This window comes from Eublepharis macularius, chromosome 18 (genome assembly GCF_028583425.1).
Source record: "Eublepharis macularius isolate TG4126 chromosome 18, MPM_Emac_v1.0, whole genome shotgun sequence".
Taxonomy (NCBI): Eukaryota; Metazoa; Chordata; class Lepidosauria; order Squamata; family Eublepharidae; genus Eublepharis; species Eublepharis macularius.
The window spans coordinates 36307042-36329397 of NC_072807.1; the positions used below are offsets into that span (position 1 = coordinate 36307042).

General features: G+C 45.2%; 1 protein-coding gene across 3 annotated transcripts in view; it reads left to right on the plus strand.

Annotated features, from left to right (window-relative positions):
* The window catches only part of SIN3A (SIN3 transcription regulator family member A), a 51721-nt gene that overhangs the window by 19025 nt on the left and 10340 nt on the right, over window positions 1-22356 (plus strand). For all 3 annotated transcript variants that reach the window (XM_055002519.1, XM_055002518.1, XM_055002520.1), the window contains exons 2-16: window positions 1810-2031; window positions 3568-3744; window positions 6895-7001; window positions 7524-7806; window positions 9054-9302; window positions 9706-9858; window positions 10649-10807; window positions 11609-11698; window positions 12763-12881; window positions 14519-14729; window positions 15492-15608; window positions 16316-16554; window positions 18423-18606; window positions 19243-19804; window positions 21139-21308. In XM_055002519.1, coding sequence (XP_054858494.1) covers window positions 1843-2031; window positions 3568-3744; window positions 6895-7001; window positions 7524-7806; window positions 9054-9302; window positions 9706-9858; window positions 10649-10807; window positions 11609-11698; window positions 12763-12881; window positions 14519-14729; window positions 15492-15608; window positions 16316-16554; window positions 18423-18606; window positions 19243-19804; window positions 21139-21308 — 3009 coding nt within the window. In that variant the 5' untranslated portion in view covers window positions 1810-1842. The remainder of the gene's footprint in view (window positions 1-1809; window positions 2032-3567; window positions 3745-6894; window positions 7002-7523; window positions 7807-9053; window positions 9303-9705; window positions 9859-10648; window positions 10808-11608; window positions 11699-12762; window positions 12882-14518; window positions 14730-15491; window positions 15609-16315; window positions 16555-18422; window positions 18607-19242; window positions 19805-21138; window positions 21309-22356) is intronic.

Sequence of the window (22356 nt, forward strand, 5' to 3'; positions counted from 1 at the left end):
CCATTGTGCTGAGAAGGCTAGACGTGAGTTTAGAATAGAAAGTCAGGTCATCGTTGTGGTCTGGTTACATGACAGTGGCTGTTTATATAGAGCCATAAAAACACACTTGAAACTTTTTTAGCTGGCAAACAGTAGATGTGTTGTGTGCATTGCTATGTGGCATTCCCAAAAGACACAGAAATCTCCTTTTTAATATTCTAGGTTGACTTATAGCCAGGCACTCTTAAGAGCCAAGTGGCAGAGAGAGGCAAAAGATGGATGGGTCTCTGTGTGGCCAGTGAACGAGCGAGGCTGTTCAGATACTCTTCATTCCCAGGCCAGCTCTAAACCTTGTGGATGGCAAGGGGGTGCACTGGCTTGATGGTGTTACCATTCACATTTTCTATGGGACGTCCAATGAAAAATCAGAATTGGCGGTATTACACAAGCCCCGAGGATACCTGTTTTGGGGGTGGGCAAAATCCTGGAGCCAACACTGTTGGATATTTGGGATATATCTGGACTTTGCGCAGTGCATCTCTAAGCTGAGTTACACCTGTCTGTTAAAGTCAGTGAACTTTGAAGTGTGTAACTTTGGTTAGGAATTGTTCTGGCAGTCAGCTAGGAGTTGAAGCTTGTGACTCAATCCCTTGCAGCTTATATTGCTGTCTCTTAAACTGGTGATCTTCTCATCTAACAGTTGTGTTGGATATTGTTTTGTTTTATCTGATTTTTTAAAATGTCCAGCTGACTCTGCGTTACTATCATAAGGTTTATTTGTATTTGTAACATGCTATTTGTGATGACCTGTCAGTGTAACTGAAAGTGTATTTACAAGGCTGTCTTAAATACATCAGAAGCTAAGGAGGGTTAACCCTGGTTAGTATTTGGATAGGAGACTGCCAAGGAAATCCTGTAGCATAGCGGTTAAGTGGCTGGGTTGCGAGTGAGCACTCTGCTAGTTCGACTTCCACTACTGCCATTAACTGCAGGTGGCCTTGGGCCAGCCCCTCCTCTCAGCCCCATCCGCCCAGCTGTATTGTGGGGATAATAATAACACTGACTTTCTTCACTGCTCTGAGAGTGGCACTAAGGATGGTATATAAACACTGCTGTTACTATTATTCTGTTATTATTATAAGTCCAAGTTGTTATGCAAAGGCAGGCAATTGCAAACCACTTCTGTATGTCTCATGCCTTGGAAACCCAATGGGGTCACCATAAATCAGCTGAGACTTGATGGCACCTTACACATACACACCACAAAACAAACAAAGCCTGAAGTATATTTACAGCTCTGCCTTAAACAGCTTAAGAGGTCCACCAGTGACATTTGCCTCTATGGCAAGGACAGAATCCAGAGTCATGGAGGTTAATGTCTTCAAACCAAAGAAGTGTGCTCTGTCTTCAGCAGGGTCATGAGAGAGGTGATAGTTGACATTAAATACTTCAATACAGTATACACTCAACAGTTCAATGCTGGAATGCCTTTCACAGACTCCTGTATCTGTGAAACAGCTGTAGGTGCAGAAATTGTTACCTTGAATGTGTTTTACAATAGTTGTTCTTTGGTATCGCTTTGCCAATGAGAGAAACTTTACAGGAACAGGCAATCATGATGAATTTTACACTAAAGCTAAAACACAGTGGGTTGGTGTACCTATAAATCTTAATTTTAGCCCCCTTTAACCTGCTTCCTCCGGAGTTCAAATGGATAACTCAAGTCTTGATTTGCATCGGCTGCCTTCCTGTTGCCCAACACTTTGACTGCTGAGATAAGAGGAGGGTAGTGATTAATTGCCCGTGTCTGTCCATTGCTCTTCCTGGCAGGTTTTGTAGCGCTTTCCTGAGCATGAGTTCAGAATGAAGCGGCGATTGGATGAACAGGAGTCACCGGTATATGCGTCGCAGCAGAGACGTATTGCCAGCAACACAGAGCCCTTCCAGCACCAGCATCGTGTGCTTGCTCCAGCCCCCCCTGTATATGAGTCTGTTTCAGAGAACATGCAATCTGCTACTGGAATCCAGTACTCCGTAACTCCCAGCTACCAGGTATTCTTATCTCTTACTATTAATATGTTCTTCAAGAGGTATAATTTACTCAATTTTGATGGAAAAAATGAAACACAACGTGTTTTGTTTTTCCCCCCATGAGAATATGCTTCCTTTTATCACGCCTGCTACACTTGGATGTAGATACTGTCTTGACAAAGCATGTATAAAATCAGTGTTTGCTTGAAAAAAGTAGCAAGGAGCATGCCTGAAGTTAAATACCTTGTCACCCAACTGGATTCTCAACTGAATGTGTTGTGTTTGCCTTCTACAAGTCATTTGGCCAGCCACTGGATTAGCTTTATTCTGTTGGGGCATGGTGTGTTCGAGAGTTTCTTTGAGCTGCGTCCACCTTGCCGAACTCTTTCGCTGCAGGATTTAGCCTCATCACCGCACAAAGGAATAGAGGTGTTTCATTTAGCCTTCCCTTGCTTTGTGCCCTGACCTGCTTGCTCATTAAAAAGCATAATGTCAATTAGCAAATCGTTTTTATTTGTAGTATTTCAAGCTTGATTACAACTAGGGTGCACAACATTCCCTTTTGCTGTAGCCAGTACCACAGAAACTTTGCAAGTTGTAAATAAAGTGGGACATATGCAACAGCTGTGTTCAGAAAAGCACCTAAGTGGTTACAGCACCTAATGGAATGTACAGTAAATAGGAAATCCAGACGTTTCTGAATGTGTGAAATTGTGGGAAATGTTTCATATTTTGAAACGCTGGTCAGTTACAAGCACCCGACCAGTGTTTCAAAATATGAAACGTTTTCCACACCCAACAGACCTGATTAGGCTTTGTTTGCATTACACAGGGTTACAATCAAACGTTTTAATCCTTCCTGCAATAAAGAGGTCACCATAAAAATACAGTACTGTAAATTTCACCATTTAATATGTTTCCCTATCTAAATAAGATTTTTCATTGTAAAAACAACCCCTCACCCCTTCTCTTGTTTCAATAATACGCAAAAAAAGCTGTCCACAGTTTTTATGTACTGGTTTTGTTTTCTATATTATTATATTTTTTCTGCTGTTTTCTGGTCAATTCGTTCTTAGATAATGACTTTGGTATTATTCTGGAATGTTAAAATACTGCTTTGCGCTTTCATTCGGAACACAAAAGAGGACCCAAATGGGCCGGAAGGTGTGATGGAAAGCTAAAAATGGTCTTAATCATTTTATAATAGCAAAAAGTGTTTTGCATCCAACAAATAAATAATAAAATAATAAATACATGACCTGTATTAGGCAATCTCTGCTCTCGTGCTTAACTTGTTTTCACTGAGCAATGTAGATACTGAGGCCATGTTTACCAGTTTTAACGATACTGCTTTCTGAGCCGCGCTGCTTCGTACAAGTGTGGAGACTACCAAGTGTCACAGATTGTGTAACTCGGAGATGTCTATTTTGTTAGAAGTATTCCAGCGCAAGCTACTTGATTCCAAAGTCACCACAGTTGATACAGCTAACTTCCTCCTAGAAGCTACTTGTTGGTTGTAGAAGAGAGACCTGTGGTGATCGTTACTCTCTTTTCCAGGTGTCAACAGTGCCACAGAGCTCTAGCAGTCATGGGCCCGCACTTGCCACTGTCCACAGCGGGCATCATCACACCACCCCAGTCCAGCCGCATGGAAGCCAGGTGGTGCAAGGACATGCTCATCCAACCCCCCCAGCAGCACCCGTGCAGGGGCAGCAGCAGTTCCAGAGGCTCAAGGTAAATCCATAAAGCAGTCTCTTCCAACACCATTCTTCGTTTTGCTTTCTTGAACGCTTTTCCAGGATAGCCTTGAATCCCTTTGTCTCAGTACAGCCCCCTCCCTTCCCTTTTGGTACGTTATATGAATATGAAGTACGGGGGGAGAGTTCTGTTGGTCTACAATTTCTCTTATTTCTGGGACTGAAAGCAGGAGTCTTCTAGTCCTAGCTAGGGTGCGGTGTGGTGTGGCTGTTTCACTCTTCACAAGCTTTGAAATAGATTCCCAAGAACTGTTTTTGTGTCCAGTTTTGGAGCTGTCCTCACGCAGATAGACAAGCTGTGAAGGTGAGGAAGCGGAAGAAATAAAGTACAAACCCTGTTGGATTGATAGCTTTGGTAAAACTCCTGTGACCTCAGTGTTGGTTCTGTCACTCTTTTTCTCCATTTTGTTCTTGGGATGCTGCCTGTGTCAAAACCTTTAGAGTAATCTAGCTCAGCGATGACTTTTGGAACACATGAATCTTAGCAGAACTCAGAACGTGCACTGTTGAAAGCTAAGCTCCTTCCCTCCCATCAGCCACAGCAGCTATGACAGCAGAGTCATTATGGGGAGTGGAATTTCTTGTTCCAAAATTCACTTTTTTAGATACAGCCATTTATTCCTCTTACGCTCTTTTTTAGAAGAGGGATTTTGCTTTCATTTCTTTTGAAAGAGAAATCAATGCACGCTTTTGTATCTTCAACCCTTGCATTTGTTTTCCATTACACATCACAGAGTGGTGCTCTAGCAGGAAGAAAGGAGGATTTGGGCAGACATTACCTGCCCTTGAGTATCTACCGAGTGAAATTCTGCCATTTTGCAGAACCTCCTTTCTTGCCCCTCCTCTCTTCAAACTGACAACCAATTGCTAAGAAGAGGGAAACAAAAGCATTGCCGAATTTCTGGGAGAAGCGGGATGAAGAGGAATGAAGAGAATTTCTCTTCACAGCCCTCGATGGCCGTCCCAGGGCAATGTTGTGAAGTGCGTTCATCTGTTGCAAGACCAGACCCTATCTAACGCTGTCACGTAGTTTAATTTCTATGAGCCTGTGATCTCCTTTTCTGTACGTCCTGTCTATTATTGCTTCTGATTTATGTCACCCGCACATTTTTATCCTTAGGCTTGTTGTCTTTGACCAACAGCCCCTTTCTGCTACAGGGCCTGTTCGTTTCTACTTAGTCAAAGTACCATAGCTATTGCTCTTGGAATGGGACATTACCTTGAAAAATAGCAGGGTGGAGGTAGGGAACAAGTATCAGCTCCGGGCAACTTGCCGCCCAGTGTCCTATGAAATCTTTTCCTAGCTCTTGAATGTAAAGATAACGAGGGGAATGTTTTCCCCGGTTAACCTTTTCTCCACAGCGGAGCAAAAGCCAAATTGCTCCTTGTATTTCCATTAACAGCTTTAGAAAGCAGCGCATCACTTAGGCATAACTATATTTACAACGCCTGGACATGTAATCGCTTAGGGAGGGGGAAATGTTCTGCGTTGAGTGCATGTCAATCCAGAGAAGCTCTTGAGATCCTCTCGTAAGTGAGGACTGCTCTGTCCTCTGTAGAATACTTTGTAATAATACCTACCAGTAAAAACATTAGATGCTTCCCAAGCACTGAAGTAGCTGAATTGAGATCCGCCGTAGGAAGCGTATGTGGGCTGATGTGGGCATATTTTATGCTCTCCAGAGAATCGGTTTTGCTTTAATGGTGTGAAATGGGGAGTTACACAAACAAGGTCGTCTGAAAGGTAACATTTATTTAAATGTGTATGTGCTGCTTTTCGACACCAAGGTGCCCCGAAAGCAACTTAAAAATCCTGGCAACAGCACAGCATCTACAGTAGCAACATTTTAACATTTTAAAAGCAGAGTTGTAAAGTCTCCATGGATACGGATGCCACAGCCGTCATTTCTACAGCAGGCTAAATCGCAGGCATCCCCGGTGCCTGAGCATCTAGGGACTTGAATAATGATTTCAGCGATGTGCAGGATTGGTTCTTCAGGAACTGGGAGGTGTTCTAGCGAATGCCCTTTTTTTTCTATTTTGAGATGCAGTGATGTCATTGCAGTTGCTTATTCCAGCTACAAACCGAAATGGCTGTTTGGAAGCGACTTTTCTCAGCGAGCAGCCTTTTGGCACAGGTTCCTCCGTGGAATGTTTCCCCCTTCAGCCTTAGAGATGAACAAAAGTTTCCATCCATGAACACGGAAAAAAATGCTGCAGATCTGACTGCAAAGCAAAGGCAGCAACGTCTCCAGCTGTGGCTGAAATGGAAACTCAAAAGCCATATTTCAGCTCTGCTGAAACAGACCATAAATTACCTGTCTTGATGGCAAAGGACGGGATCCAATACACTGCCCCTGCCCACAGCAACTTGCTTGTCGAAGGTTTGCATTTGTGGCTTTGGGCTGCCAGTCGTTTGAAGTGTCTGCTTGCGCTCTCTTCGTCCACTGCTATTTCTGTGACGTGGAGACCGGCACCCCTCATCCATTTGTGGCTATTCAGGCTTGTTGGAGAGAGCGGCTCCGGTATGGGAGGATTTTGCTCAGGCAAAACACGTGTCATTTTTCTAAAAAAAAATTAACTTACTGCATTTTTCTCCTTTTCATTCAACAATTGGCCCCCCAGAAGGCTCTCTCAGATTGTAATATGAATGCCAATAAAACTTCAACAGAAAATGTCCCTCCAGGGAGGTGATTCTCAGCCGAGCAAGTTTCAAGCTGCCTGGGTGCTTCTTCCTGCCCTTCCTCTGATAGCTCCACTGTTGGTCACTACGGGGAGTGAGAGGGGTCCCCTCAGAAAGGATCCAGGCACGATGCACAAGAAACACCAGTCTAGTTAAAGATAGAAAATAAAGTTCTCACACTGCCCTTCCATATTTCTGTGCAGCTGCTCCAGTAATCTGTGAGCTGTTGTCTTGCCTAACTGCGCTTCTGTGTAAGAGGATCTGTATATATGCTGTAAGGTTGCCATTTGGAGGTAACAGTCTGGTCATTTTTAAAAACTGGTACGACTTGCTTGCTCATTCAGGGTGCCCACCTTATTCCCGAACCTGTGCTCAAGCACAAGAACGGGCCTAAGACATGCCAGGAAAGAGAGGTGTACCTTAACTCACTTTTTTTGGCTCTAGGTGGAGGATGCCCTCTCCTATCTTGACCAGGTGAAGCTGCAGTTTGGTAGCCAGCCTCAAGTCTACAACGACTTCTTGGATATAATGAAGGAGTTCAAATCTCAAAGGTAATCACCTGCTGTTTGCTTTGTTTTCAATACGTGGTTCCTTGGGCTGTGTCTGGGCTCTGTTAGTCATGTCCTCAAGGTTTCTGTTGGCATCCCACATGGTCTGGAACAGCTCCTGACATCTTTCTTGTCATCTTTCAACCAAGCCCAACCCAGGACAAATTTGACTGCTTGTAGCTATTATGGGCGTTGGTGTTTGGAAGGGCTTCTTGACTGTGCCCTCTTGTATTCTCTGCCCTGAAACCCACTCGGGTTTTGTTTTGTTTGCTTCTTTTGGAAACCTCTTTTTACCCTAAATTCTGCCTGTTCCTTGCTGTCTTGCTTTGCTTTCTGAACCTCATTCCTGAATTCACCTTTTCTCAAACCTTGATCAGTTTTCACCACTCAGATCTAGGTGATATGTGTTTATGATACTCTTCAAGAGGAGCACTGTGATATTTTCCACGATACGTGTCTGGAATGACAACAACAAGCATGTGGAGGGGACCTGATCTTTCCTCCTTCCTGTTTTCCCTTGTACAGCATTGACACTCCAGGCGTGATCAGCCGCGTGTCTCAGCTGTTCAAGGGCCACCCGGACTTGATCATGGGCTTCAACACCTTCTTGCCCCCTGGCTACAAAATCGAAGTGCAGACCAACGACATGGTGAATGTAACGACACCGGGCCAGGTCCACCAGATCCCCACCCACGGCCTGCAGCCCCAGCCGCCACCTCAGCCGCAGCATCCGTCTCAACCCTCAGCACAGTCAGCCCCTACTCCAGCTCAGCCAGCCCCACAGCCACCCCCTGCCAAGATCAGTAAGGTCAGTGAAGCGGATGGGTCCTTTGGGTAAGAGATTTTTTCGGGTGGAGAAGGAAACTGTTTTGAGGTGGAGAAGGCCCTTCTGGGAGGTAGAATCTGGGTGCTCTTAAAGTAGACAGGTGCCGATCTCATGCACAGAATATAATCCGGCAGCAAGTTCTCCGGTGCAAGTCCTGGAACAGAGTCGTGTAGTTAGCGGGACATCCATCTGGGCTTTTCTCCTCACCTGTCAGGAATGGCTGCTTCTGCTGCCCTTTTGTACTAAAGCATCTTCTCCTTGATTTTTGGTGTATTGAAATAGATGGTGCAGGAGTAGCGCATGTGTGTATGGGGCGGTGGTTTGTAAGTAACTGTCACCGACTTTGGAGGGAAGATCTGGACTGGTCAAACTTTTGGTTCCTCTCTTCTACTTACTATCCCACGGGTTTTGAACTGAACTATTGGGAGTCTGAGCCATCCAAAGGTGACAGAAGTAATAATTATTTTGTTTCATCCCCTGCTGTTCACTTGCCACTTGAAATAGAGGAGAGCAACGTAGGCTGCTTTGGGTCCCCACTGAACAGGACTGGCAACTCTTTCTGGGATGGAAATCCCATTCCATAGGAAAAACAGCAGTATATGATACTTTTGAAAGAAAAAAAATGACCAACCAAGATCCCTTGGAGACTTCCAACTGTCTTGGAATGCTGCTTTCCAAGAAACCTCCCCGTGCGGGCATGCCTCTAGAGCTGCATCCAGTGCGTGGTCTTTTCCTGTATTCTGTGTGTGATTCCCCACCCCTTAAACCTACTTACTAGGAAATAACTCGTGTTGAACTGAGTGGAACTTGCTTTGGAAGAAACACGCTCAGGATCATGTTGTAAAAAATACCTAGTTGAAGAAACTAGGCCCACATTCTGTTGCCTCCCAGCAAGCCCTCAAGAAATGTGCCTAGAACAAAACAGTCACAGGTGGAAGAGGAAACGGTTCAGTTAATTCCCTTCTCGTTGCAGTCCACCCATCTGTGTAGCTTTTCATCTCCGTGAGTCCTGTGACCCCTTGGAAAATCTTTCCAGGGGTTGATAGGGGACAGCAATAAGGGGCAGAGGAATGCAGGAGAAAAAAAATCTGTGCACTTTCTATTAATGGGCTGTTGGATACAAGGCAACATGTGGTGTGATCTTTCATATTATCCTGCCCTCCGGATTCAGGGTAGATCTTTCTTGCGGCTTGGCCGTGTCACCCAGTGTCCTCCTTCCTCTTTCTCAGCCATCCCAGTTGCAAACACATACGCCAACCAGTCAGCAGACTCCCCCACTTCCATATGCCTCGCCTCGCTCCCCACCGGTGCAGCCCCACACGCCTGTGACCATCTCCATTGGAACCACGCCGTCCCTCCAGAATAACCAGCCTGTTGAGTTTAATCATGCCATCAACTATGTCAACAAGATCAAGAATCGGTTCCAAGGACAGCCAGACATTTACAAGGCTTTCTTGGAGATTCTCCATACTTACCAGGTTAGTAGGTAACAGCTGCCCAGTTCTTAAAAACATTTAGCCCCTCTTTTGTGTTCCATTGGAGTCTGGTCTGACTATGAAGGTAAGAGGGATGGAAACAGTAGGTAGTAAACTACCGGCTAGTTCTTATGAGCTAAGTCTTGCTTCAGTCTACTTTTTGAGAAGTATTTACAACAGATGTGTGAAAATGAGAGACATCCATCACAGTGTCCCTCTCCAAGTGTTTGGTCCTTTAAGGGGAATCCTTCAGGAGGCAGGAACAGAACTTCTCTCGTGTATTTATATCTTGTCCTTTGATGCTTGTCCCCCTGAGTACTTGCTGTGGCTTTTCTTGAAAGAGCAAGGAAAACCAAGGAAACCTAAGAGCTTTGATTTACGTTTTTTTCTTCCCATCTTGCGGCAGAAAGAGCAGCGGAATGCCAAGGAAGCGGGAGGGAACTACACACCAGCTTTGACAGAGCAGGAGGTGTACGCCCAAGTGGCCCGCCTGTTCAAGAACCAGGAGGACCTACTTTCAGAATTTGGGCAGTTCTTGCCAGATGCAAACAGCTCAGTGGTGAGTTGAGATCTCAGGGTCATTCATTTGTCTATACACTGCATTTTAAGTCCACCCTTCCTCCAGGATGCGCAGGGCAACACAGATGGTGTTGCCCCTCAACCTCCCTTCCCTTCATCTGATGAGGCAGGTTAGGCTATATGTAACTGGATTTGGGTCACCCAATGAGTTTCATGTCTAAATGGGGTAGGCCTTTCAGCTTGTACAATTCCATTATTGTATTTGCTAGACAGCTCATTCTGGAAAGGATATATTTTGGGGAGGAGTTAATTTAGAAGGAGCGTATATAAGCACAGTCCCTTCCCCATTTCAGAAGCCTTCTCATCGGCGTAGACAGTGACTTATAATCCCATATTTAATTTGCCAGTTGGAGCTGGCAACCCCCCATGAGGAACTGAGGATGGGGAGGGGGGAAGAGAAGTGTGTAACATCGCTTCCATTGAAAACCAGAAGTGATGCCACTACGTCATGGGGTTGCTCTAGGAATTGCCCAAAGCTCTGTAGTTAAACCATAGTGTTTCTGGTGAATCCTAGAGCATTTCCCCTTCAATTTTTTACTGGAGGAGACTTTGCGTGTTGGCATGTCTCCCCCATTCCTACCCATTTTTCACCCACCAGCCTTGGAGGCGCTGGCAGGGAACGGGGGGTAAGTGGTCTTCTGAGAAGTGATCTCACTGTCTTCTACAGTAAGAGACCTGGCCTGCTTTTCCAGTATAGCTTAGATTTCTGTTGTCCTTTTTGAGTCCGCCAGAATCAATAACATGTTTGCATACAATTCTTTTAAAATAAGCTGTTAAGCAAAACAACCGCAGAGAAAGTGGAGTCTGTGAGAAATGACCACGGGGGCACAGTCAAGAAGCCCCAGCTCAACAGCAAGCAGCAAAGACCTAATCAGAACGGCTGTCAGATCCGGCGGCACACCGCAGCTGGAACAACCCCTCCGGTGAAGGTGAGAACCCAGTGTCCTCAGCAGGCCAGTATGGTGCTGGGGAATCATCTTCCTTTACAAAGGATCCGAGGAGCGATGTGACCACAGTGGTAGCCTGTGTGATGAGAGAACAGGGAGATGTCCAATAGCACTTTGGGAACAGGACAGGGAGAACTTAGGCAAGCACATACCCCTTTCCAAAGGCTTGAGTCAGGACACCAGCAAATAAGAATTATTAGGGAAGGTGGTCTGGATCTCCCCTTAACTCATTCTCTAGCTTCCCTAGCCACATCATCATCATAACTGCTCTTATATACTGATCTTCTAGACAGAGTAATGCCTCACCCAGAGCGGTGAACAAGTTAGTGTTGTTATTATCCCCACAACAATCACCCTGTGAGGGGCTGAGAGAGCTATGGAAGAGCTGTGACTGACCCAAGGTCACCCAGCTGGCTTCAAGCAGAGATGCTTTTTAGGAGGATCGAAGAAGTTGGTGTTGGAAAGTACGGTCGCTAAATAAACTGTTTCAAATCTCCACATACACGGAGTAGCCTTTTTAACAGGAATACAAAGTATAACTGCTCCCCGCTGAACAGGTTATTTTAAATAACTGTGCGTCTTTTCAAGGTGATGATGTAAGCAAGGGGAAAGCTGGCAACCAGAATCTCTTGGATTGTTTCCTAACAATTATGCCTCACCTGCACACACCTTCAGGCTGGTTTAAAAATTAAAGCACATGTCATGGTAAACTTTGGCAGTAACCAGTCTCTTGGCACTTTTTCTTTTTTAAACCCTCTCTTGCTGTTTGTTTTCTTTCTTCAGAAAAAACCAAAGCTTCTTAATTTGAAGGACCAGTCCTTGGCAGATGCCAGCAAACATGGCGTGGGGACCGAGTCTTTGTTCTTTGACAAGGTAGGTGAGGCAACATGATAAACGGATGGCTTGTTTGTTATCATTTGCCCCAATGAGTCGTGGGTTGGCTTTAGCTTCCCAAATGCATCCCTCTAATCTTGGCTCCTAATATGGGTGCCTCTTACTCCTTCCTGTCTTTTTGCATCATTGTCTGGATTTCCAACTCCCCCTGCTGTCCTGAATCCAGAGTGGCCTATTTAGCGCCATACAGATAGCGGCTAGCTTGGTACTTAGTGCCTCCCACACTGTTCTATGGGACAAGTAAATTGGTTGCAAATGGAAGGCATTTCTGCACCACTCATGTTACCCTTCTTTCTCTCACAAAAGAGAGTGGCTTCCATTCATTTGTATGGGAGGAAGTAAAGCTGATCATGTATGCCCTCACCTCTACCCAGAGGGGCCCGATGATAGATTGATTGTTTATTGCTACGATCCAAGATCAGTAATCGGAATCAAAATCATCAACAGACATACACATCTGAGTACATGTCATAAATATATAAAATCTACTAAGCATAAAATACAGTTCTCAGTTAAAATTTGCTAAAACAAGCCGTGTTCTTCTGCCTAATTAAACATGCCAGAGCATAAAATCTGGCTACTTTAAAAGAGATTTCATTACAGTGTTCACCAAGAAGGGGTGAAATATAAAATTGACTTGATCTACCAGGATAATTGTGCATAAGTGGAGTGATGTATATATTCCAGACATTCTGGTAAAACTGACAGTATAAGAGGACATGCTCAGTTGTTTCTACCACACCAGAGTGACATGGACTGAGATGTTTCTCATACAAAATGCGAGCGTATCTCCCATCCAGAAGAGCAGATGGAAGGACGAGGGGCTCGATGATGATGCGCAGTGTGTATCTGAGCATAACCCCCCCCTCACACACACACACTGTTTCTGCAACATATAATCCCTCCTCCAGCCCCCCCAGTCAAGCCAATTAGTTCAGAATGACAGCTGAAGAGCTCGCAGTATCTAACATTTACGTGCCGCAAGGAAGGCGGTAGAGTTCCATTCCTCCACCCCAATTCATTGCTAACCGTCTTTCTCAAAGGTCCGCAAAGCTCTGCGCAGTACAGAAGCATACGAGAATTTCCTTCGTTGTCTGGTCATTTTTAATCAGGAAGTGATCTCCCGAGCTGAGCTGGTACAGCTAGTTTCTCCGTTTTTGGGGTAAGCGAGATAAATGAACAGATCCATTTTTTAAAGGTGTGCTTCAGAAGTAGCATTTTTCTCTCCTGGGCTGCATAGCCCGCTGTTAGGTGCTTGCAAAATGGGCTGTTCTGTAGGCAGATGTTGTTTCTTTTTTTGGAGATTCTCCACCATAAAGCAAGTGTCGGCTTTGCAGTTTGCAGTGCTGCATGGTGGTTGGGTTTGTTTAGGGAAGACTGGCCATGCTTAACACCAGGGCTTTTTTTCTGGGAAAAGAGGTGGTGGAACTCAGTGGGTTGCCAGCACAGGGGGCAACTCTTGTCGGGAGGTGGTGCCCCTGGTACCACATGTGCGCATGCAAAGTGCATGCATGCTTCCAAGGCCAATGATGTCACTTTGGGTCAGCTGGAACAAGGGGGAGTTTTTAAAAGTTTAAATTGCCCTCGGCGAAAATGGTCACATGGCCGGTGGCCCCACCCTCTGATCTCTAGACAGAGGGGAGTTTAGATTGCCCTCCGCACTGCTCCAGTGGAGAACAATCTAAACTCCCCTCTGTCTGGAGATCAGGGGGCGGGGCCACCAGCCATGTGACCATTTTCAAGAGGTTCCGGAACTCCGTTCCACCGCGTTCCCGCTGAAAAAAAGCCCTGCTTAACACTCCATTTTAAAGAGCAATATCTGAACTTTTTATCAAGAGGAATTTTTATTGGCGATGCCGAATCAGTACCACTGAGAGGGAAGGCAGCATGGTATAGCCAGGTCTCATCCGATCTCTGAAGCTAAGCAGGGTCACAACTTGGACAAGCGACCACCAAGGAAGACTCTGCAGAGGAAGGCAATGCCAAACCACCTCTGCTTCTCACCTGCCTTGAAAGCCCCTTGCTGGAGTCGCCATAAGTCAGTTGTGACTTGATGGCACTTTGCACACATGCATTTGATAGCATTGGAAGATACTCAGAATTGTGTTTGTAGATGGGGCCCCATCATTATGAGAAATTTGCATTTTGGACATCCTCAGTATTTCAGAAATCTTATTTATAATATGACATTTGGCTGCTGTTCTTTGTATGGACTGGTGCTGCTTTGTAGCTTCGTCTGTACTCATTTCTCTGCCTTCTAAATAAATCCATAAAATGTGCTATATTTTCTTTGCTGGGGCAGTGCACCAATTTGGTCCTCAAATGAAATTATCTATTTTGAAAATGTTTATGTTGCCTCTTAAGGAACCTCCCTGAGGCAGCTTACAAACTAAAACAAAACATTAAATCCAGCATTAAGGACCCAGCGCAGCATAAAAACAGACCATTCACAGACTACAAATACTGTTCCGAGATCAGCTCAGTTAAAAGGTTGGGTGAATGGAAATGTTTTGGCCTGGTTTCTAAAAGAAAGCAACATAGGTAGCAGCCAAGCCTCAAGGGAAAAGGCATTCCACAAACGAGGTGCCACTAATGAAAAAGACCTGTCTTTGGTTGCCACTTGCCTTACCTCTGAAGGCATCTGTGAGGCAGATCTCAACTGGTAGGCTGGACAATATGGGGAGAGGTGGGACTTGCCCACAAACTCGCTGGGTGGCGTTTGACAAACAGTCCTCTCTTCAGCCTCATTCCTTTCCCCACAACATGGGAATAATCTTTGCTCTCTTTCCCCCTTTTCAGGAAGTTCCCAGAGCTGTTTACTTGGTTTAAGAACTTTCTGGGCTACAAAGAGTCTGCACACTTGGAGACCTTTCCTAAGGAACGAGCAACAGAGGGGATAGCTATGGAGATAGACTATGCCTCTTGCAAGAGGCTGGGCTCCAGCTACAGAGCCTTGCCAAAGAGCTACCAGCAGCCCAAGTGCACTGGCCGGACTCCGTTGTGTAAGGAGGTAAGGCTTCCTTCTTCAGTGTTAGAGCAAATGGATGCTAAGGAGTGAGGATCACGGGAGCCTGTGGAGGACACAAGTAGGCAGGAGGAAGGCTTAAAGAAAACGGTGACCCTGCTGTGGTTCTCTACCTGGCTGCTGAACAAGTATTCCATCTTACTGCAAAGCCTAATTTCTACCACATCGAACTTGAGCAGCCCAGCTGGGGAAAGCAGTACATTATCTCAGTTAGGGTCAAAGAAACTTCTGGGGGGGGGGGGTTGTGAGGTCAGCGGTACTTGGAGGCACGTAGTGCATTATGGGAAGTGCTGTACTGAAGGATCCAAACACGGGATGGAGTGGAAATAGAGCCTTCAGTGAAGGCTCTGTTGGTGTTGTGCAACAAACCACTCTCTCGTGAAAAGGTGTGTTTCAGTATGGAAAATAGGCGTAATGAATATTCCATGTAGCACTAGTTTGGACATGTAGTCCCTTACCTGGAAGGGCTGTAGTTGTTGTTTCTCCTGGTTCAACTGGCAAAGAGGAATGCTGTAGGGTAGTCTTCAAATCAACAAATGACATGCTCTGGCAGCACTCATCCTAAAAACAAACGTGCCAAAGAAGGCTTTGTTTTGCTGTTCCTCTTTCCTCAAAACATCAGTGAAAGCTGCTCTTACGTAGAAGCTAGAAAAAGGATATCTGTGTAGATAGGTTTTTTTAAAAAAATAACGTGTATTGAAAGAAAGGTTGATTGTTTATAAACGGTACTTCTCCTCTCCTGCTAAGGTTTTGAATGACACCTGGGTCTCCTTTCCTTCGTGGTCTGAAGATTCCACTTTTGTGAGCTCCAAGAAGACCCAGTATGAAGAGCACATCTACCGATGCGAAGACGAACGATTCGAGGTAGTGGAAAGACAAGCACTCCTTTGAGATGCTCTGGGTTGATTGACCTGGCAACTGAGTAGCTTTGGGAGTCTGGTGTTGTACTATAGTGTCAAGAATCTGGGAAGGGAGATCAACTGCAGTCTCTGCTGGGGAGGCCTTAGCCCAGCCAGTTGAGCTCTCTTTTCATCCTCCTCCAACCCCGCTTCGCAATACAGGGATGAGGAGAATACTTGCCTGTCTTATGTAATTGTTGTAAGGATTAGAGATAATGCATGTGAAATGTTTTTGAACGCTCAGAAGTGTTATATCAATATGAAGCATTGGTAATACTGGACGTAGCCTACTCTTTCCATCCCCCATATTCTGAAAAACTTTGCATGTGACTGTCTTTGCATGTTTCCTAAAAGTAAGTATCTTCAGCCGCCATCTCCTAGTTGATTGTTTCCTTCTCCCTGATGTGGAAACTGACTTCTAGTAATTGCATACCCCTTTCCCCCAAGGCAACTGAAGCAAGTGTTCTGCTTTTCAGTTGGGCATGGCTTGGTTATGCTAGGTTTTCTAACACGACTCTCCATGGTGTTACAAAACAAAAGGTGGGAAAGATCTTTGCCCTAAATGTAAGCGTTCCTGTTCGCTCGCCGACATGTACCAGAAACTGTTTTCTTCTTAAACAGAGCTTTAAGTTGTAACTATAAACTGCAGCTAATACAGGCTTTGCATTTCAGCTGGATGTTGTCTTGGAGACCAATCTTGCAACCATCAGAGTCCTTGAGACGATACAGAAAAAACTCTCCCGCTTATCCGCTGAGGAGCAAGCCAAATTCCGGCTGGACAATACCTTGGGGGGCTCTTCGGAAGTAATCCACCGCAAGGCGTTGCAGAGGATATATGCTGATAAGGCAGCCGACATCATTGATGGTCTTAGAAAGAATCCATCTGTTGCGGTCCCTATTGTGTTGAAAAGGTAACATTTGGGAGGATGCCTTCCTCCCTCACCCTTGGGATTCCCCATCAGTGCTTTGGTCCTCAGAAAAGCCAGTGGTAGTGACCTGCTAATGACAGAATTCAGCGTCTCATGTAAATGTATTAGCAACCTATCTCCTGAGGAGTAACGGATGGTTTATCTAAGGATTACGCCTGGGGGAAAAGTCCACAATGGAGGAGTCTTGCCTGAAATGCTTTTATCTAGCCTTGAATGCAGGATGCAGAAAGAGGGTATATTGAGGCATTGGTAGTCTGCCTACTGTTGCCATGACCACTTGCATTCCCCCAGACGAGCTTCGTAAAATCATGTACGTATTATATTCTGTTCTTCATCTCAGGCTGTGTAAGGTTTGCCTTCCCTCCTCAAGGTGAGCAACCAAAGATGGAGCAGCACAAACTTTAATAATAATATTAATAATAATAACATTCGATTTATATACCGCCCTTCAGGACAACTTAATGCCCACTCAGAGCAGTTTACAAAGTATGCCATTATTATCCCCACAACACACACCCTGTGAGGTGGGTGGGGCTGAGAGAGCTCTGAGAGAGCTGTGACTGACCCAAGGTCACCCAGCTGGCTTCAAGCGGAGGAGTGGGGAATCAAACTCGGTTCTCCAGATTAGAGTCCCGCTACTCTTAACCACTGCACCAAACTGGCTCTTAAGAATGGGGGGAAATCTAAAGATGCATATGCTTTATCAATTTTCCATATAATAATAATTGCTGGTGGGGCTTTATTTTATATATGTATTTATTTTAGATATTTATAACCTGCTTAGACAATTTTAGGTGGGTAGCCATGTTGATCTGAGGTAGAACAACAGGATTTGAGTCCAGCGGCACCTTAAAGACCAACAAGATTTTCAGGGTGTACGCTTTCAGGAGTCAGGGTGTCTGAAGAAGGGAGCTTTGACTCTCGAAAGCTCATATCCTGAAAATCTTGTTGGTCTCTAAGGTGTAACTGGACTCAAATAGTGCTCTAACCTGCTTTTCTCCACCCTTCTCCTTTCCATCCTCACAACATCCCTGTGAGGCAGGTGAAAGAGTGATTGGCCCAAGCCCAGCTAGCATGGCACAGCAGGGAGGCAAAGATGGCTCTCCCAGATCCTTGACTGACACTTTTAACCACTATACGACACTGGCTTGATTCTTTATTGGACAGGCATAACAGCTGTAGTTCAAGGCCAGCTTATAAGCAATCACATAAAAGTCTAAAAGATCTAAGTACTCAATAAAACAGCTGGCAGTCGAGCAAAAGCGTGTTACAAAAAGAAAAACAACAAAAGCCCTAGTGGGAAAGGTGTTTTTTTTTTTTTTTACAAGCTCTGCCAAACACTAGTAATGAAAGTGTCTTCCGTGGGTCCTGTGGATGTCCAGGGAGGTGCAGCTTAAAAATGTGTGCTGCCATCACAGATGTCCATACCTGGCGAAAAGAAGGCTGATGGGTGGAAACAAATTGTCCTGTGGGTTCCTGTTTGGAGAGGCCAAGATTGGCAGTGGTTGAGAAGACAACTTAGCACACCTTTCTGCTAAAGCTGGTGTTTAGTGCAGCTTACAAAATCCATAAAACCGGAACCAATTACCTGCTTTGCTGTAACACGCGTGTTATAATGGAGTTCCCCACAAGGATACCAGAATGCAGTTTAGTTCCTCTTGAGCATTAATGTCCTACAACAACAAGTCTGTCTCTTCCATTAAAGAGTTCTGAGGTTTGTCCGATGCATCTAGGTAAAAAAAAAAATGGCACTCTGTGTTGCGCTGTGGTTTTCCTGTTGGTTTCTTTCAAAGCCGTGCCCCCATTAGCACAGATCTTCAAAACCCCTGTTTATCTGTCCTATTGCGAAGGTTAAAAATGAAAGAGGAGGAATGGCGAGAAGCTCAGAGAGGATTCAACAAAGTATGGCGGGAACAGAACGAGAAGTACTACCTAAAATCCCTTGACCACCAAGGGATTAATTTTAAGCAGAACGACACCAAGGTCTTAAGGTCAAAGAGTCTGCTCAGTGAGATCGAGAGCATTTATGATGAGGTAGGTTGGGGGCGAAGGGCTCCCCTCTCTGATTCCGTATTTTCAACTTCATTTCGCCCTTATTGATTGGTGGGAAGGAAAGGGTGGAGCAAATTATTAGTCAGACTGCAAAAGTTTGACTAACGGGGAGCCATTTTCATTTGGTGACACTGTGAGTTAACAGACCGATTGTTTGTGAGGCCTTTTTGGTTTTGGTGTGTGGCTTTCACAGGGAATGAAAAAGCATTTAAAGATGGCCTTGCTTTCTTAGAGTGGTTGATAGCTTTGCTTGCTTGTATAAACTGTCAAGATACTTCACTAATAACTCGAAAAAGTCATATAGTGGGTTAATAATATACGGATTAAACAAATGAGTTTAAAAGGTATATTAGGGACTCATCCAAATTCTTTCAGGTAGGCAGCCGTATTGGTCTGCCGTAGAACAGCAGGATTTGATTCCAGTGGCACCTTAGGGACCAAAGTGGGGAACTTTGTGCAACATAAAGTTATGCAAACATTTGCACACCTTTCTTGCACAGAATATTGATGCTGTAGTGTCCTGCTTTTTGGGTTAAGAGAGTCTTCTCCCTGCTCCCAAGAGGGTGGGTGGAAAATGTATGAACGAGAGATCTCACGCTCTTGCTCTTTCACTCGCAGAGGCAAGAACAGACTTCTGAAGACAACACTGGCCCTCATCTGTCGCTAGCTTATGAGGATAAACAAATCCTCGATGACGCCGCCTCTCTGATCATCCACCATGTGAAGAGGCAGACGGGCATCCAGAAGGAAGACAAGTACAAAATCAAGCAGATCATGTACCACTTCATCCCAGACCTGCTCTTTGCTCAGCGGGGCGAGCTCTCTGACGTGGAGGAGGAGGAAGAGGAGGAGATGGATGTGGACGAAGGCTCCGGGGCCGTGAAGAAGCACAACGGTGTCGGTGGAAGCCCCCCCAAAGCCAAGCTGTTCTTCAGCAGCATGGCAGCCCAGAAGCCGCGCGGGATGGACGAAGTCTACAACCTCTTCTACGTCAACAACAATTGGTACATCTTCCTGCGCCTTCACCAGATCCTGTGCTTGCGGCTGCTGCGAATATACACCCAGGCCGAGCGGCAGATAGAAGAGGAGAGCCGGGAAAGGGAATGGGAGCGGGAAGTCCTGGGCGTCAAGCGAGACAAGAGCGACAGTCCAGCCATCCATTTGCGGCTGAAGGAGCCCAGTAAGTGCATGTTTGGCTTGGGTGTGGAGGAAGGGAGAAGAAGCCGATGGTGGGGCAGTGGGGGTGTAGTGGTTGGAGTGTGCATTTAGGAACTGGGAGACCCGGGTTCAAATCCCCATTCTGCTATGGAAGCTGAACAGGGCAACCTTCGACCAGTAACATGTCTTCAGCCTAACCTACCTAACAGAGTTGTTTTGATGATAGAACGGAGAAGAATATAACGATGTAAGCTGCTTTGGGACTCCAGTGGGGAGAAAGGCAGGGTAATAGTCTGCAAACAGCTCTGGCAGTGGTACTACTCCTTCGTTCTTTAAGCACTAAAATGTGTGTGTTCCCAGTTTCCAAATACTTGTGTGTTGGAGACAGGACACAGAAGATTCACAGAGTGAAAACAACGGCTCATAGGTTGAAATGGGTATGTCGCAAACGTGGCTTCCTGGCCTGGATGGTACTTCCTTACCTGGAGCTGAGTGCAAGCATTGGACTTTTGTCCAGAGCTTTCCAGCTCTGTGGCTCTCTTATGTTAAGAGTTTCCTAGACTGCACAGCAGCTAAGAACGATGCTGTTGGGATGAATAGCTACACGGAGAAAGGGCGCGTCTAACTTTTCTATACAGAACATCTCAAGCTTTTGCGCATTAAAGGTACAGTTAACAATTCAGCCCCAGGCAACGTCTCCTTTCAGTTAATTGTAGCAATCGATGTACAATAAAAGCACAGAACACCTCAGCAATTGATATCCATCAAAACAACAATGGTTTTCTTGCACCGGTTCATCCATCCCCTCACACACACAGTCAAAAATCTCCTTTCTGCCCTTACTTATTTTATAACCGCCCAACAGCTTCTTAGATTGTTGCGACTTCCTCATTCTATTTTGAAGATCCCATAGAGGCAAACAGTAAAAGTTGTATCATTAACACATACATTATCATTTGCATGTTTTTATTCATGACATATCATGAATACCAATTTCTGCTTGTATTTACCATCTTCATTACTTCTTACCCGTTGAGTTCTGTTCCTTTTTTTATTGTTTTCTCTTTACCAGCTGTGTGTAAATTGTTGATATTGAATATTCCCTGGTGGAGAGAGAGAAAGAGGCTGATTCCGCACACTTTGGATAACGCACTTTCAATGCACGTTATCAGTCATTTGAGGTGGATTTTTTGTTCCGCACACAAAAAAATCTGTTCCAAATGATCTATAAAGAGGATAGGAAGAGCATTATCCAATATGTGCGGAATCACTCAGAGGGTCCTCTCAGATGAGGGCCCTCTTGGCTTTCAAGTTGGATGTCGTGTTTCATGACCTGCTTTTTCTTTCCCATCTTAGTGGATATTGAAGTGGAAGACTATTACCCTGCTTTCCTGGAGATGGTGCGGAACTTACTGGATGGTAACATGGACTCGTCCCAGTACGAGGATTCTCTTCGTGAGATGTTCACCATCCATGCCTACATTGCCTTTACTATGGACAAGCTGATTCAAAGTATTGTTCGACAGGTGAGCATGCCGGTGTGCATTCAGGGATGCAGGAACAAGGGCCCGGGAGTCAGCCACTCATGGGGGTTTTCTCAAAAAGAACTAAGGATGATCAAAATCTGAGTTGTGATGTTTTTGAGATCCTAGATATGGCCTTCAGCCATCTTGATTATGAGAAAATAGGGTACTAATGAGGCATTTGTACCATATACACATTCAGGAGAATCGAATTTCATCATGCAAGTTGGGGGAGAGTGTTGCGTATTTGATGACAAAAAGCTTGTGGAAAACGAGGGTGTCAGGGGTTTAGCTTGTCTTGCTCATATGGAAGTTTTCCGTGTGTGCAGAGTGTTTAACATCTTTCCATCTTTGTTCTGAAAGCGTACAGCCGCGAGGGATCTTTTGTCGTGGCGTCTTTAAACATTTAGCTCAAACATTTCTGTTTGATAAAATTCCCACTCGCTGTTGACAACAATGTCTGCTTCTGCATAGTGGTTGGGAGGCAAGCCCGCACTCTGCTAGTTTGAATCCTGCTACTGCCATGTAGTAGCACAGGAGGCAGCCTTGGGTAAGCCGCTGCTCTGAGCCTCAGTTCCCCAGCTGCATTGCGGGGATGATGGTAACGCTGACTGTGTTGACCGTTCTGAGTGGGACACTAATCTGTCAAGAAGAGCGGTATCTAGGCACAGTTGTTTTCATGATTCCCTTAACCTTCAGACATGCTCCTGTATCATCTTCCTGATATTCAATTAATGTTCATGAAGGAAGTGACCTCAGACAGCCCAGGCGTCGTGGGAAGACGTAGCAAGTGTGCTTTTGCTGCAAGGTCCCTTTAGTTCAAAAATCTACCCCTTTCTATCTCATTAAGTCTAAATGCTTTCCGGAACAGGCTCTGAAAAGTAGAGAAATTACGTAGAGGAAACGTTAACTCATAATAGCTGTTCACATAATGTTCAGTGGGTTATTGAAATGTTTCTAGGCCACCTTGTGGCAATATAATAATGACAACAATGTTGGGTTTATATACCACACTTCCAACAACAATGTTCGATTTATATATCACCCTCCC